The sequence below is a fragment of the Tursiops truncatus genome, chromosome 8 (assembly GCF_011762595.2).
Source record: "Tursiops truncatus isolate mTurTru1 chromosome 8, mTurTru1.mat.Y, whole genome shotgun sequence".
In the NCBI taxonomy this organism is placed as follows: domain Eukaryota; kingdom Metazoa; phylum Chordata; class Mammalia; order Artiodactyla; family Delphinidae; genus Tursiops; species Tursiops truncatus.
This window is the reverse complement of record NC_047041.1, coordinates 98,616,256-98,632,889: the sequence shown is the minus strand read 5'-3', so window position 1 is coordinate 98,632,889 and position 16,634 is coordinate 98,616,256. Positions and strand designations below refer to the sequence as shown.

Here is a 16,634-nt window from a genome sequence, read left to right as displayed (position 1 = left end):
AGTGCTCCCGTCCAGATCCCAGTGGCCTCCCCATGGCAAAATCCAGGGGTCAGTTCAGTGTGTCTGCACTGGCGCTCCTCGCAGCACCGGATGGTTGGGCACCACTCCCCCTGCTGTTGTGCTCCCCTGTTTTTTTCCAGCTTCTCTGGACCGTTCTTCCTTGGTCTCCTCTGCTGGTTCTTTCTCTTCTCCCAGACCTTGGTACCCCAAGCCCAGCCTCCAGTCCTGGTCTCTCTCAGTACTCACTCCCCTGGGCCATCCTACCCAACTCACTGCTTTACACCAACCACCTCTATGCCGATGACTCCCAATCCCATTCCTCCAGCCTGGACCTCAAATGCCCAGCTGTCTCTTGGACAACCCCCCGCCCCCCACCGGCAGAGACAGCTTGAATCCATCAGCTGCCAGTGCTATTCTCACTCATGCAACTTGCTTTAACACACACATTCTGCCTGGGGGCGCCATCTCCCCTAAGAGGGCGAAAATTGCTTTTGGGGGGGTGGGGGACAAAAACTCTTAGCTATTGCAATGGGGAACTATTTCTCACCATCTCCTCTCTTCACACTAAGCTATTGCAATGGTTTGTGACTCTCCAAAGGGCCAAAGTACGTAAACGTATATACCCCACAGCTGTGGAATTAAAATTTCATAGGGAGGGGGTGATAGACGAAAAACGTCTAAAAAGGCTCCTTGGGGGTGGGTGATAATTTTTAAAAAGGCTGAGAAGCAGTGTTGCTCTAACACAGATTTCTCATTCCAGTGGATGGCAAGCTTCCTTCCATCGCTCAGGCCAAAACCTTGGAAGTGATGTTGCCTGTTCCCTTTTTGTCACAACCCACATCCAATCCATCAGGAAATCCGGTTGCTTCTGCCTTCAAAATAGATCCAGAATCCAACCACTTGCCTCCCTGCTACCCCCACAGAATCTACCCTGGTCTGAGCTGCCTCATTTCTCACCTGGATTATTTCTCGTCTCCCTGCCGCTCCTCCCTTGACACACAGCCAGAGCGATCCTTTTACAGTGTAAGTCAGCTCACGTCCCTCCTCACCTAACACTGCAGAAGCTTCCCATCTCCCAAAGTTCTCACAATGGTCCTCCCTCCCCACTCCCCGTTCCTCTCCTGAGCCCTCTGCTATTCCTCTCTCCCTCCCTCACCTTGCTCCAGCCCCACAAGCCTCCTAGCAAAGCCTCCAGGCACAGTCCCACCTCAGGGCCTTTGCACTAGCTGTACCCGATCCCCGGTACACTGTTACCCAGACAGCCACAACCCTCACCTCTCACCAGCCTTTGCTCTGATGTAACCTTGTCAACAAGCCCTGCCCCGACCACCCTGTCTCAAGGTTGCAATCCGTCCCCAGCGTTCCAGATCACCCTTAGTTCTCCAGACCCTTCATTTTCCCACAGCACACGTCACCTTATAGCATCCCATGACATTCACTTGCTCTGCTGATTGCTGATGCCAGCTCCCCAGGGGGCTCTCTGTTTGGTCACTGCTGTCCACTAGCATGAGATGAGGGCTGGCACACAGTAGGAGTGTCTGATACCCCCTGGACACCCACCCCAGGAGGGTGTTGGACTTTTCCCCCACCGGGCTCCATCACATCTCCCACCTTTGCACTTGTTCGCTTTCTCTGAAATGTACCCTCCCCTATACCCATCCACACACACACACACACACACACACACACACACACACACACACACACACACACACACACACACCCCGAGACACTATCCGTTACTCAGAACCCTCTCAAAGAGCACTTTATCTCTTGTTAGGTCAGGCAGGGCCCTGCCTGTCAGGCAGGGAGTGAGCTTTTCCCCAAGAGCAATGGGAATTCATGGAAGGGATTTGAGCTTCATGGTCACATATGGGCTTTGATGCCCATAGATGGTGGGTGGGAGGGGAACCAGCTGGAGGCAGAGGAGGGGACCCAGGGAGGAAGCTGGTGAGAGGCGAGAGGACCCGCTGGCAGTGGAGGAGGGATGGGGGGGAGGCCAAGGAGGACTGGAGAGGTAGCCAAGAGCAGGGAAAGACCAGGCCTTGCCACCAATTCGGGGTGATAGGAACACAGCCGAGGTGTCTGATCTACAGGGCTGGATGGGGTGACGAGCTGGCCAAGCACAGGGAATGGGCAGGGATCACACTTCGCAGGGGAAAGGAGGTTCATAGAACAATCTTCTTTCTCCCCCAGCTCCAGCCTCCATGCCGTTTCACTGGGGCATCTTGTACCCCAACACTTCTGGCCATCAAGGGGGCAGCCCATGGGGATTTTGAGACGGATGGGGTTTCCCCAGAGGAATCCAGACCTTGGACCTGGGATGGCAGGGAGGGCCCCACAAAGGGGGCTTTTTCAGAACACAGGCCTGAAGCCTGTGCCCCTAAATTTACAGGAGAACGTCCGGCCAGAAAGTCCACACTTGCCTCACTTTCTGCCTGGCCTTGTTTGAGCAGACAGACAAATAGGACAGGCAGTGGCCTTTGTGACATCACAGGGACCCTTGAGCTCTCAGCCCAGGGTGTGGAGGATAGCAGAGGATGGAGGCCATCTCCCGGTCAGACACAGCTGTCCGACAGAGCATCTCCTTGGAGGAGCCAGATATTCAAAACCACCTCATCTCACATCCTCATGTTGCAGATGGGGAAACTGAGGCCCAGAGGGAGAAGCGAGTTGTTGTAGGGTACGTCTGGTTTTCCCAGAGGGAAACTGAGGCTTCCTGGAGAGAAGGACTTACTGCTCTGATGGGGATAGACTAATAATATCGACATATATATAACTCATTTCTTCCCGAGAGTTCAGAGTGGGGCATATCTGTGATCTCATTTGTCCGCAAGACATCCCACTGGGACGGGTCGCAGGGCCACTCCGTGCAGATGTTGCGAGAATGCTCCGTCATCGCCCTCCCCCCCATAGCCTTCCTTTTCTTCTTCAGCCTCTATTATTTCCTGTCTTCTCCGATCCAATTTAATTCAGCAAAGATTTAAGAGGCCCCCCACTTGGTGCAAGGACTGGGCATTTGAGAAGTTTCTGGATTTCCCCAGGGCCAAAGTCATTGCTCTGTTTTCTGTGGTCTCAGAGCACTTTGTTCAAACCTGCATCTGTGCACATGTCATCGTCTTTCTATAGATCAACAGTCCTGGAGGGCGGGCTTGGTCTTATTCAACCTTGCTTTCTCCCATAGTGTCTAGGCCAGGGCCTGGCATTCGGGAGCCTGGAGACATTCTTGCCCAGGGCATGCTTGCCCGAAGCATCTCTCCATTAGTGTACTTGTCCCACTGAATGCCAGTTACCCAGGGGATGAGCCCAGATGGGGGTTGTGAATATGCAGAACCCAGCATACAGTAGCATAATGTCGGCTGAAGGGATCAATTAAAAAATGAAAGAAGGAAGACGAAGATGGATAGGAATGGGCTCTCCTTGCCGCATCTGTTCCATGGGTGGGGAAGGTGGGTAGACAGCAGGGCTGGAGAGGTGTACAAACACTAATAAAGTAGACAATTCCAGCAGAGTAGAGATGAAGAAGTACCGTGGGCCTACAGAGGAGGAGAATCACCTGGAAGAATCAGGGACGGCTCCCTGGAGGAAGTGGAATTTGAGATGGGCCTTGAAGGGTGGAAACACAGGGCAGAAACTCAGGAACAGTTTTTAGCTGAAGGCAGGGCACTGGGCAAGACAAGGACGGCAAGGTCCTCAGACGGGGGCTACTCTGTGTCAGGCAAAGTTGCTCGTACCTGACTCTGCAGGCAGTGGGGAGCCATTGAAGTCCTCGGGGTCAGAGGTCAGCATGATCAGATGACCAGAAAATCAGTGAGGAGGACCCTGGACTGGAATGGAGGAGGCAGTCAACGGATCAGGAGCCACTGCTGAGGCGGGGGGTGAGGGGATGAGTGTCTGACTTAGGCAGGCAGCCACCAAGTTTGCAATGAGGGTGTGAGAGGCTCCACAGAGAAAGGGTCTGAAGGACCTGGAAGCCCATTAGATGTGAGGGCAGGGCAGGTGAGGCTCTGGGGAAGTGATCTGGAGTTTGGGAGAGTGATGGGGCCTTAACAGGCATGGTGTGATCCCAGGGAGGGGCTGCTTCCCGAGGAGGTAATGGGTGGAGATCCTTCATTAGGAAGGCAGATGCCAGCTTGGGAGGGAGGTCAGGGCCCCAGAGACAGGGCTGGGAGTCGGGCTGAAGCAAAAGCCGAGGCCCTGGGAGTGGATGAGCTCATGCAGGAGAGAGTGTGGAGTGAGAAAGAAAATGGGGCTGAGAACAGAGCCTTGGAGGACTCTCACAGTTGTGGGAGGACAGCAGCAGGAAGAGAAGGGAGCCAGGAGGAAACGGAGCCGCCAGAGAGATGGGGGTGGTTCCCCAATCTTCTCCCTCTTTTCCAGGGCTGCCCCACCTCTGCTCCCCCCTCACCTCTCAAGAGCGGGGCCGGAGGGACCCTGGTGCCTGCCCAGCCTCCGGAAGGCTCCAAGGTGAAAGGCAGTGAAGCCAGCGATTGGAGTGCTTGGGCTCTAGAACTGGTCGGAGCCAGGGAGGTGGGGGAGGGGGGAATGCCCCCTCCCTCACCCTTCCTGGCTGTGTGACCTCAGACGTGCGCCACACCCCCTCTGTTCCTCAGCCTCTTCGCCTTCCCGAGGGGATCACAACAGGACTTCTTCATCGGGCTATTAAGTGGGATACTGCATGTTATGCACTTGGCACTTGGGCCTGGCAGGCCCTCAGAGCTCAATAAACGGTGGCTGCTGCTATAATGATTATTACAGGGCCGGGACTGGATTCTGGCGCTCGGTCTGGCCGGGCCAAGGAGCCCAGCAGCCCCCGGAGCCTTTAGCGAGGAAGGGAGCCTGGCAACGTTAACTCTCCCAGCTCCCGGAGTCCTGAGGCCCCTTCTGTTACCCTCCCAAGCGCAGAGCCAGGCATCGTGGAACTGGGGCAGTCACAGCTCTCTGGGCGCGGATAACCCTTTCACCTGCTGAGAAAGGGGACCCCACACCCACTGCAGTCTTCAACTCCAGATGGGGCGCGGGGTTGCGGGCCTCAGACCCCGGGCGGGCGTATCGTGTCCCCAGCTCGGCGCACCCGCGTCTCCGGCGCCTCCTCCTTCGGGGCGGACGCGGACGGCGGACGCCTCCTCTCCCGTACGCGGTAATCCACCAGCTCACGCGGGCTCCGCGGCGCCCCCTCCGCGCACGCGCATCCCCGCCTCGGCCCCCGCCCGGCCCGAGACTCAGCTCCGGGCGCTCCGGGTGGGTCCGTCCAAGTTGACGAGAAGGACAGCCGCGCTGGGGGCGCCCGTCGCGGGGGCTGATGGCCCTGATCCTGATGCCTCGTCCCCCGCCCCTCACGGATTCCGCAGCCGGGGCCCACCCCCAGCGCGCCTTCTGCGCAGCCCTGCAGGAACCGGAGCGCGGAGGGGCGAGTGGCGCCGGCTGTGCTGGGGGCTTGCAGAGCGGGCGAAGGTCTTGAGTCGGTGGGTGCCGGCTCTTGTCCCCTCACGCACCGAGACCTGTACCTGAGACTTTTCAAAGCCTCATTTTCCCCTTCTCAGCTTCAGGCTAAGGGATCTTTTATTGGACCCTGGAAACAGGTTAATCGATCCCTTGGGCCGCGTGCCCATCTATGCAGCCTCAGTAGGGAGGGGAGAAGAGGCGTGTTCCGCCGGAGTCTGGGGGATACTTACTCCGGCCCCAGCCTTACCTGGACCGGGTGGGGGCTCCCTGGGAGGGGCGGGGGTTGACTGAACTGGCCCCTCTACCAGCGGGGCTCGGGTCTGGGGTCCCACCACTGCAGGCAGAGCCGTCTAACGCTGGGTAGCCCCCATTAACTAGGCCACTGCTGGGGGTGGGCGGTGGCGGCTGGAGCTGACAGGCTTGGGTCTCTGGGGGAGGTGGCCCCAAGGGCCAGGGCTTTGAACAAACCACAGAAGGTTTCTGCAATATCAAAAGAGCTCTTAGTCACTAATCTATGGTGGGGAGGGGGGCCGTTGGTGAAAGCGCCTCTCCTTGGTTCCCATCAGCGGAGGATCAAAAAGCATTTGGTCAAAAAACCTTTAAATACCTTGAAAGGCAGGTGAAGCCTGTTCAGTAGGCTCCAGGAGGTACTGAAATATTAGTCTGAGCTGCCAGCAAGCTGGCTCCAGCCACAGCGAGTGCTGGGGGAGGGGGCCGCTGAGGCAGGAGGGAGAAATGGTGGGGATAGACCACCAGCCCTGCCCCACCATGACCCAGGAATCACCGTGGGGAGGGTGAGTAGGGCTCAGACTCTCAGAGCTGGAAGAGACCTTGTAAATCTCTGGGTCAGGGTTTTTTGTTTGTTTGTTTGGGGTTTTTTTTTTTTTTTGCCGAGCTGCGCTGCACGTGGGATCTTAGTTCCCAGACATGGGACCCAATCCGTGCCCCCTGCAGTGGGAGCACAGAGTCTTAACCACTGGACAGCCAGGGAAGTTCTGGGTCTGGGATTTTTATCTGGAACCTGTAGGACTCTCTCTCACCCAATTATGGACAGAATGTTGTGTCTGTATTTGAATACGTGTTTTTCTAGGGAACAGAGGTCCCTGGAGTTCATTAGATTCCCAGAGGAGTCCAAGGCTAAATTAAGACTAAAAATCAACATCCTTGTTGTACAGATCGGTAAACTGAGGCTTGGAAGGATGGAATCACTTACCTCAGGTCACTCAGCTTGTGATCGGCAAGCCAAGGTGATTCCACAATGCACCCTGATAAGGGCATCTCACTAGTCCCCATATCTCTGTCTGTCTCAGGGGCCCAGAGTTGCCTGAAACTAAGGTAGGGGTGTCTCAAAACAGAGGCCTCAGGCCAAGATTCTGACTGAGGGCGGGGCTGTGACCAGCAGGGACTGGCAAGGAGAAAAGGCAATAGCTTCCATCTTTTGGGGTGATGGGGGTTTGAGCTGCTGAGCCCAGCCCTCAAGGGTGTCGGGGTGACCACGGAGAGAGAGAGAGACTCAGAGCCAGAATCTGGAAGGGGAGGAGGTTACAGGGAGAAAGGATGTGGATGGGGTTGGGAGTGGGAAAGGGGTTTCCGGCAAGAGAATGTTTCAGGCCCTACGACATGACCCGAGGATGTGGAATGGGGACCCAGGGCTATGAGAGGTCAGTTTGGAGCAGGGTCTTTGGTCCCTGGGGCACCCCCCAGGGAACTAAGAAAAACACCTAGCCCTTGCCTTGCCATCTCCCCAGTGTATTCTCACAGACCTACATGATGCAACTATTAGCCCTATTTTATGGATGAGAAAAGTGAGGCCCAAAGGTGTCAAGTAACTGGCCGAGGCCAAACAGCTGGGTAGTGGCAGAGGCAGGACCAGAATTGAAGTCTAGGACTCTTCCCTGGATGCTGTGGGCCAGACCCCGCCTCTTTAGCATCAGGCCTCCAAAGCAGGACCCAGCAGAAGTGTGGGCCCCGGGTAGACCTCTGAGATGCGCGGGTTACTGGGTCTCCACTGTGAGGAGGTGGGCGGAGAGAGGGCTGCAGCTGCCTTCTAGGGGTTTGCCGTTGCGTCCTTTCTGGGGAGATAACGTCGGTTAATGTGCTTTTACCTTGTCCAGACTCTTGTCCTCTGTCGATGAGGAAGGGGAAGCCTGGGGCGGGGGTAGCTGCGGGTTTGGGGGCAGGGTGGCAGAGCAGGTTGCTCCTGGTCTGGCCCATCCGCGGGCTCTGCTCCTGCCCTGCACGGCTGCCTACTGGCCCATCTCTGAGCCTGCCCCTCCTACATCAAGAGGATGCTGAGCCTGAGTCTCTTGCTACATGGATGGTGGTGAGGAGAGAGGTGTGTTTGTTCTGTCACGTGAGCTGCACAATCAGCTTCCTCAGCATTTTATTAATAATTCAGCCCATGTCCAAGGAAGCGGGGTAGGGGGGACAGGAGCTGTGGGGAGATAGCAGCACTGGAGACCATGGCAGATGGAGGCCAGAGGGGAACCCAGGAGCCCTGCCTGCTGCCGTGACCTAGCAACAGAGCCAGGTGGCCTCAGGGGCCCTGTTTAGGAGAGTGCAGGCCTGGCATCTGCTTCTGTGGGACAGAACGTCCCTCCCTGCTTCGCACCCCTCCCAAAGCGGACCCAGGACACCTGGACCCTGAAGACAGCACCAGATCAGAAGCAGGCCTGAGGGGTCCACAGCAAGCACCGTGACAGTCCTTGGAGAACCAGGTGCTGCCAACATTTCCTGCCACGACATGGAACCCAGGACACAGGGGTCAGCAGCGTCAGAGAATGAGAGTGGGATGGGAAGGGGAGAGGGCAAATCCCCAGGCCCTCCTCTGGGAGGGACCGGGCAGAACAGGGGTGATTCACACGCTCTGATCTCCTTTCTCAGAGGGACCTGCTCACTCCCCCAGGCTTCATTTCCTGCTTGTGCCCAGCCCTTTGTGAGTGCTCAGAAGACAGGAACTCACAGCTGGCTTGGCTGTCAATGATGCTCCAGCAGGAGAGAAGAGCCTTCAAATTCAAGAGAATGGTTCAAGGTTAGACATCTAGAAGAACTTCCCTGACAGGCGAAACATGGGAATGGGGCGTGTCCCTGTTAAGGGTAAAGTAATGACAGTAAATGGCATTCAAAATCGATCAGGAATAAGTTCTGTGCTCCAAGTACAGAACTTGGTGGGGGGGAGGGATGAACTAGCTGCTCTTCACTAGGGCAGGGAGAGAGGCAGCTGGGGGTACAAGCAAGAGCAAGGCGAGCCTGGGGACCCTGGAGCCCCAGCCTGTTGGCTTGGCTCTCTGGGGTTTGCCAAAAAGGGGTGTGTGGATAGTGCCTGAACTCTTGGCTACTCGTGGATGAGACTGGCTGCAGGGCGTGTGAAACGTAATGGCCCTTGACCAGGGGATGAGGAGCTGAGATTTCTGGCCACTGAGGAATTATGGGCTAGAACCTACAGTTGACTTTTTCCCTTCCCTATTTAATTAGAACATTCAATCCAAGGAAATCTGTCCTCCACCGGAACAGTCTTCATGGAGGTTTGCTTGGGGGAAGTTCCTTGTCTGTTTCTCAACCAGAAAAGCTGTGGGTGGAGGTGAATGTGTGTGTGTGTGTGTAAGAGGCTCCATGTGAGTTCAAGGCGATGGTTTGTGTATGTCAGTGTGTTGAGGGAGACTTGAGATGGAGGCTTGCCCCTGTGGATGCTGTGGGAAGGTGGAGGTGTGGCTGGGTGTGAGCTGAGCAGTATAGAGTCTGCTTCTCGAGGTGACAGTAAGAATCCTTGACTCTGGAAAGCCTGGTTCACCTGTGAACTGCATTCTCAGTGGAGGGGAGGGGAGGATGCCCAGGGCTTTTGCCCCCCTGCTTGTTCCCTTCAGTTCAGGGTAGGGGCATGCCCTGTATTGTGTGAGGCTTCAGCGTCCGTATCTCGTTGTGTAGGAGGTTTATTTGTGTACCTGTGTGTGTGTGTGTGAGGAGGGGTGTACCTGAAACCACCAATGGTTCAGTTCCTGGCTTTTAAAAGCCCTGGGATATGGGCCCCTTGTCCTCCCTGCCCCAGAATCAAACAGTTCCAATTCTGCAGAGAAAGGAGAATTAGGGTTCACCTGATTTGGACTGTGCTGAGCTGACAGAGGGACAGAGAGGGCCAAGTGAGCCCCCGGGTTGGAAGCGGAAGGAGGCCTTTCTTTCTTACCCCCTGAAGTTCTGAGGTCAAGGAAAAGGAGGGGGGCACTGGAGGAGTGGAGCGCGAGAAGCAGGGGCAGAGGCTGAAAGGTCTGTTTTCTTCTATTGTGCGGCTGGGTTAAGTGGGGAGGGTCACTAGGCCTAGTCCCTCATAGAGGGTGGAGCTCCTAGACTCCAGCTGTGCGCAAGCTCTGGGGATGGCCAGAGTGGTGGACCCAGGCTCAGCGCTGGCAAAATTCCACTCCTGGTTTTTACACACGCCAGCTCCCCTTCCCCGGACGCCGCGCTGTCGAGTCCGGGGCTGACGCCCTGCAGCCGCCACCGAGCGGAAAACCCGGAGTGGATTTCCACGCCTTTTGGAACGGAGTCAAAGGGCACCTCGGAGGAGGTGGCCGGCTCCGCCGCCCTACGGGGTTCGAAGCCGCTGCCATCAGGGGCGCACCGGCGGGGTGGGTCGATCAGTGCGGCGGGACCCGCAGGCCCAAAGAGCCCAGCCGGCGGGCTCCGTGCCCTCCCTGCGGGGGCTGCGGGCGGGGCGTGGGGCGGCGGTGGTGCCCTCGGGGCGGCGGCGGGCGCGGGCTGCAGTGCGGCGCGCGGCCAGCAGCGGGCAGCAGGCGGTGGCTGAGGCGCTCGACAGCGGGCGGGCGGCGCCGGCGGTGCCCAGGGCGCGCTCACACACGAGCTCACACACACATACACACGGCCTCGTACACACTCACACACGCTCCGGCGCGCACACGCGGCGCGCAGGCCGGAGGGAGGAGGCTCGGCGCGGCTCGGCGGCGGCTGCAGCGTGCTCGGCGGGCGGGCGGGAGGGCTGGCGGGCGGCCCCCGCTACCCGGCTCGGCGGCTCGGTGCAGCCCGCGCGGCCCCCGCCCTCGGACCCGCCCCCGGGGGTCGCCCGGCCCCATGCCCTGCAGCGGCGGCGGAGCAGCGCGCGACCACGGGCGGCTCTGAAGAGCCCGGAGGGAGCCGGCGACGAGGGGACCATGTACCGGGACCCGGAGGCGGCCAGCCCAGGTAAGCGCGGCCCCGCGCGGGCTGGGGCGCCCCGAACCGGCGGGCAGGACGGCGGCAGCGCCGGGAGCCGTCTCGGAGCCCCAACCCGGGGCTACTGTCCGCCGGAGCCGCACGGACTCCCCCCACCCAGGGTCATCCCACACCGGGGGCGCGGGCTTGAGCGGCAGCAGCTCGGACCCCGGCCCCCCGCAGTTCGGGCACTGCCAAGCTTGATGCCGGGCGCCGGCTTTGCAGTGTCCCCACAAGGACCTCCCCCCCCACCCCCAGCAGCCCAAGGACAACGTGTGTGGCGGAGCGAGGAGCCGCTGCCCCCGCAGTGCCCTCAGAGGCACCCCCGGGTCCCCAGCCCCAGTGCCTCCCGGGTGCCAGTGCTAGGGGACCCCAGAACAAGGATCCCGGGCAGCTTTCAGCCAAGGTTGTGGGCACCGGGAAGCAGAGTGACATCGGCGGTGCCAACTGTGAATTGAGAGGGTGCCAGGGGGCAAGTGGGCATCTGGTGCAGCAGCAGGGGAGGGGGGCTTCTAGAGGGTGGTGAGCCACAGGAGCGTTGAGGAGGGAGGTGGGGGTACCTGAAGGGAAAGAGAGCACAGATTGATGAGAATAGGGGTACCAGGGGAATGTTCTCCTGGGCTTGGGGAGGGGGGAAGCAAAGAACCCCAAACTCACTCCCGTCCTGTCAGGGTTGGCAGGGGGAGGGGCCGTGCTCCCTTGCATTCCTCCTGAGCCCAAGCCAGGGAGTGGCCTGGGAGCCCACGTCTGCCTGGTATCCTGGAAGCCAGGCCAAGGAATCCTTCCACCTTCCCCGGGAAATTGCTCTGCCATTTCCTCCTTGGCTCCGGACGCCTCCTCACACAGCGCCCACCTGTAGGCAGGTCCCCTGCAGCTCCTGCCCAGTCTCAGGCTCAGCTCCCACCTGGGGTGCCCCACCCCTGACCCAACACCCGCAGTCTGCCAGTTCTGGTAGCAGGGTCTCCGCTTCTGGGTTTCTGTCTGATGCTGAAAGCACGACACCTCAGCCTGAGGACTTGCTCCCGGACGAAGAGCCTCTAGGCTTACTCCTGCTAACCTCTGGGGGTTGGCTGGGCGTCCTGGGGGAAGGGAGAGCTCTAAGGCCCTCCACAGAAGGGGCCTAGGGCCCCAAGGCTTTTGAGGGCAGTCCAGTGGGCGCCGGCTTTGTCCACTCTTGCCCCAGCCCCACATCTGCTCTTTCCCTCTAGGGGCAGCCTCAGCCTGTCCCTGCATCCATTCTTACCCTCATCAAGCCATGGCAGCCCGAGCCCACTGAGGAGGACCTCCTGGGTGCCAGGCATTGCACTCATTCAGCGCTTGCGTATATGGGTGAAAGAGACTCAGTCTCCCTCTCTGGAACCTCATGCCCATCTATGAATGTCCTCTAGGTAATGGCAGAAGGGACATTGCCTTTGGAGACCCCTCCCTTCATCTCTCTGGACCCAGGTCACCTACCCTGGCATCTTTCCCCAAGACACTGCCAGCTTCCAGCACTTGGACCAAAGACAGAGGTGTTCTCTTGCTTGGATCACCCTCTCAGAATTAGTTCAGAGACCAGCTCCAGGGTATGAAGATGGAAGGGGGGATGCAGTGAGGACACTCCCCTCCCCTGCCCTGCCAGGCTGGCAGCCTCCCCTTTCCTGTTGTTAGGCCAGTGACCTGGGGCCCTGCCCTCGTCCCCTCTCCCTCCCTCCGTTTTCCTCCCACGCCTGGGCACCATGACATCACCACTGCTCCAAGCACCTCTGCCCTCTCCATGGAGGCCAACTTGATGTGCTTGGCATCTTCTGGGCAAAGGGCCTGGAACCCAGTGCTGCCCCTGGTGTGCTGGCGGCCCCCAGACTTTTCCCTCTCCCCCTTGAATGGGCCTTGCTGTCTGGGCTGGAGACCTGTCTTGCCCACTCTGGTTGCAGGAGAGTCCTGTGGCAGGGGCAATTCTGACTGGGAAACAGACCAGCCTTACGTTTACTTCTCTCTGATGTGGACAGTGGGCTGGATGGGGTCAGACATAGGCTGGAGAGGGCAGAATTTGCTTTTAATCCTAGTCCCCTGGGGCTCTCTGAGGGGCCGGGGGGTTGGGGGCCTCAGTCTGGCCTCTGTGCCCTCTGACATCCCTGCCCACCTCCTATAATCCCTACAGCTTCAAGCCAGACTTCCCACCACCACCCCTCCACCCCAGCTCACCCCAGGCTCCCCAGACCCTGCTCCCCCAGGCAGGGTATGTGTCCCCCAAGGCAGGCACCAGGTGGGAGTAAGATATGCAAATTAATTCCCGTGTGATTCAGGCCCATCCATCTGGCCCCCCAAAGGCCAGTACCATTTACATCCTCATCCCCTCATCCCACTGCCTGGAACACCTGTGGCCCAGTCCTTTAAAAAAAATCTTAATCTCCTGTCCTCTTGTCCCAGGATGGTTCCAGAAGGTCCCTGTGTACCCCCTCCTTCAGCCCATGCACTCTGCAAGTCCCCACAGGGCTCAGTCTGCTGCTAAGACCCTTATCCTGACAGGGGACAGGAGCAGTTCCCTCCCCTTGTGGGCCCCTTGCCTCCAGGCAATTCTCTTCCTGATCTTTTGTGGCTGAAGCAAGGGACTGTGGGGAAAAGCCACAGCCCAGTGAAGAACGAAGACCAGCCCCCACCCCCCGCCCTCGCTTCTGCTCCAAACTCTGCCTTGCCTCCCCCCAGCCATGCCTGCAATCTCCCCTCTGTCCCCTCCAATAGACATGCGGCCCTCTCCCGGCCCTCAGCCTCCATCCTCTGTCCATCCCAAAGCTGGCCTGGCCAGGCCTCCCTGTGTCCCTGTCCCCCGGCAGGGCAGGACCTCGGTAGGCCCGCAGGGGTCAGTGTTGCAGTGGGCAGGCAGGACGGCAGCAGGGAGAGAGGGAGGGAGAGGTGACCTTGCGGGTGAGCAAGGCCAGAGAGGCAAAGTCTGGGCTGGTGCAGCGGCTCTGGGAGAGGGTTCAGGTCCTGAGGACTGCCAGCCCTGCCCCCAGCCCTCTATGAACTTGTCCTTGGGGATAGCAGTGCTTGAAGCCTTCTCTGTCTGTCCCACCTGTTAGTGGGCTCTGCCCCCTACAGCAACTCTTCCAGGCAGGTCGTTCCTAGGGAGTGTGGGGGACCCTCTGCATGGGCCAGGGGGCCTTGGCACATAGGGTCTTCTCTCTCAATGCAGGAGGATCCACACGATTGTCCAGGCCAACCCTCCACCCACTGGGCACAGGTTAGGGACAGAGGCTGTTGCGTGGCGTGTGGCGCAGGAATCGGGGCTGAAAGGGCAGACCAGCGGTGTACGCTGTGAGGGCCGTCAAGTTTAGGGACGGGACTGGGGTGTGGGACTGTCCAAGGAGACCTGACTGACCATTTCACTGACAAACCCTGCCCCCACCCCCAGCTCCCCCATCTGCACGGGCCCAGACCTACCTGGCCTGCCTCCTGGGCTTGGCTCACAGGCTGGGACTGAAGATCAAGTGACCTCCCAGCGGGCCATGGCTGTGAGGGGGACTTGGGACAGAATAGGTCCAAACGCAGGGCTGGGCGTATGACTTCTGCCGGGTTTGGGTCAGGGTAGCCAGTGCCCCCAAGCTGTAGCGTTTCCAGGGAGACAGGACTTCCCCCTACCCCTTGGCCTCCGATCATGCTGTTCAGTGGCCTCGCGGGGACAACTTGACCGCTAGGCTGGGTGCTCAGGACTGGGGGATGGTGGAGAGGGAGAGAGCCTCAAAGCGCCTCTTGGTTGGGGAAGAGGGGCTAGAGCAGGCTGGACTGGGGTGGGAACCCACAGGCCAGCAGGTGACAGGTGAGGGACAGCTGGAAGGCAGAGGAACAGGTGGGTGTCAGGCGAACAAAGACAGGCCCCGGACAGCTGGGCCCTGCCCCTGGCTGACCCCAAGCTCAGGCCCAAGGGGCACTGCAGGTAACATCGAGTGACAGTGGAGGACTGTGCCCTTCTTACCCCCTCCAGCCCTGCCTGAGGGGCAGGCAGAGGAGGAGTGTGTGGGCCCCCCCTTCCCACTCCTCCGTTCCCCACCCGCACTCCCCGCCCACCGACCCCCATTCTCTCAGGGGCTTTGAATCTTTATTGAATCTGATGGACCGTTCTCAATAACTGCTTCCCGCAGGGGAGTGAGGCTGGGATCAGCAGGGAGAGGAGTGGTAAGGGGGGCCTCGTGGTGTGTGTGTGGGGGCTCGGGGTCGGGGGGGCGTGCGGGAGGCAGAGTCCTGAGCAGAGGACTCTTGGCTGGACAGGCTCCGCGGAGGCACGGAGGCATCTCAGGTAGGTACGGGCAGCCCTGCGTGGAGCCGGCGCCCTCTCCCCTGGGCAGTGCCGGGCAGGTGGTACATGCCGCCAGCAAGGTCAGTGCTCTCTGTTGGGGCTGTCACTGGTCTGGCCAGGTGCCAGAGCCAGCCTGTGCCAGGCCAGCCCGGGTGCCCACCTGCCTTGCCAGGGGACCCCAGCCAGTGGTGCCAGGTGGACCTTGCCAGTTCCACGGACGTGGATGTCCCTGACCTTCCGGGCAGCAGGGGCAGGCTTGCTGGGCCCTGTCCAACTTGTGTCTGGAGGGCAGGACTTCAGTCTCACCCAGCAGAATTCCCCAGGGGTTGGAATGGAGTTGGCAGGCAGCATGGGACCTGTGGAAGGGGCTGGACGGCGCCCAGAGCCTGTGCCTGGGACTCTGGGCCCGGTTGGTCAGAACGTGGGCTGGCACGTCGGGCCTGCCCTGGGGGGTTCTGCAGCTTCTGGTTGGAGGAGCCCCTTGGAAGAGGTGTGTCGCCTGTGACGCTGGGCTGGGAGCCGACTACTATGGTGAGCTGGGACGTCTGGGGAGTTGACATGTCCGAGGGGTTGAGTGTGTGGGGCTGCAGCACCAGGGAGCGGGAGGGCGGGGCCGGTGCACAGAAGCGTTGCGCTGCGTGTGTACCTGTGCGTGCGCGCGGGTGGCAGCTGGACGGCCATACTCGCTGTGCTCGTCTGAGCTCTGTGCCCGCTGTAAACAGCAGCTAATGAGTGGATTTGTAGCGAGGTGCGTCGAGGTGCCCAGGGAGCTGTGACGGAAAGCGCTGGGGGAGGGCAGCTCCCCTGGCCCTGTACCCAGCCAGGCGGGGCCTGTGCCCTCCAGGGGCCCTGCCTGCCCCCTGCCACACCCTCCCACCTGCCAGCTTGGCCACCTCTGAGGGCTCCATCTGCTGGGAGCAGGGCCTCACCTGGCTGTGTGGCGTGCATGGGCATGGATGGGGGGTGGTGGTGGGGGGTGGAGCTTTGGCCTGTACAGATACAGGCATGTCCACAATAGCGTGTGGGTCTGTCCGTGTGTGTGTGTGTGTGTGTGTGTGTGTGTGTGTGTGTGTGTGTGTGTGTACCCCTTCCCAGAGCCCTAAGAGAACTGCCCACCCAACCCCAATCTTGGTAGTGGCCCTGCTTCTTCGATGCCCTTCCTGGAGTGCAGGAAGTTGGAGTTCTCCAGCTGGCTCGGGGAGAAAAGGGGTGACCCTTTCTGCCCATCGGAGGAGGCAGGCGGGAGAGGTCTGAGCCCCAGCTGGGAGTTGCTGGTTGCATCAGAGAAAGGGGAGAACTTTGGGCCTAGAGAACCCCAAAACCCCAGCCCTGTGGTTCTAGGGCCCTCAGGAAGCCCCCAAAATGAGAGAGGTGGGGTGCCAGGGGGTCCGTCTCACAGTGCTAGCTGGCGAAGCGAGCGCCCTGCTTCCAGCCAGGCGGGTGGTGGGTGTGGGAGGCCCCGAGGGGTGGCTGCTTGAGTCCCTCCACGAGGGGAGCAGAGGACAGAGCTGTGTGGCTAATGTGTCCAATTAAATTACTTCAAACCCTGCCGTGGCAGATGCTCCCGGCGGGGCCCTGGGTACAAATTGGATCCGTCTCGTTACCACGGGGTGGTGTCAGTGGGGCCAGAGTGGTGTCCAGATCAACCAGTGGCGCGGCAGGCCCTCTCCTGCTCTGCCCAACCTGGGCCTGCCGTGAACCCCTCGCGCACTCACTC

At 59.8% G+C, this 16,634-nt stretch overlaps 1 protein-coding gene across 23 annotated transcripts in view; it reads left to right on the top strand.

Annotated features, from left to right (window-relative positions):
• The first annotated feature begins 5,254 nt into the window (after positions 1-5,254).
• The window catches only part of SYT7 (synaptotagmin 7), a 66,480-nt gene continuing 55,100 nt past the window's right edge, over positions 5,255-16,634 (top strand). For 2 of the 23 annotated variants that reach the window (XM_073809039.1, XM_073809040.1), the window contains exons 1-3: positions 8,346-8,476; positions 8,920-8,969; positions 9,880-10,635. Coding sequence is in view for 17 of the 23 variants with exons in the window: in XM_073809046.1 (XP_073665147.1) it covers positions 7,577-7,780; positions 8,329-8,476 (352 nt within the window). In the remaining 6 variants the exon portion in view is untranslated. Of the gene's footprint in view, positions 5,466-6,620; positions 8,163-8,328; positions 8,477-8,919; positions 10,636-12,032; positions 12,210-16,634 lie in introns of those variants that run through there. The other 21 variants (XR_012333568.1, XM_073809046.1, XM_073809031.1 and 18 more) reach the window with 17 other exon arrangements.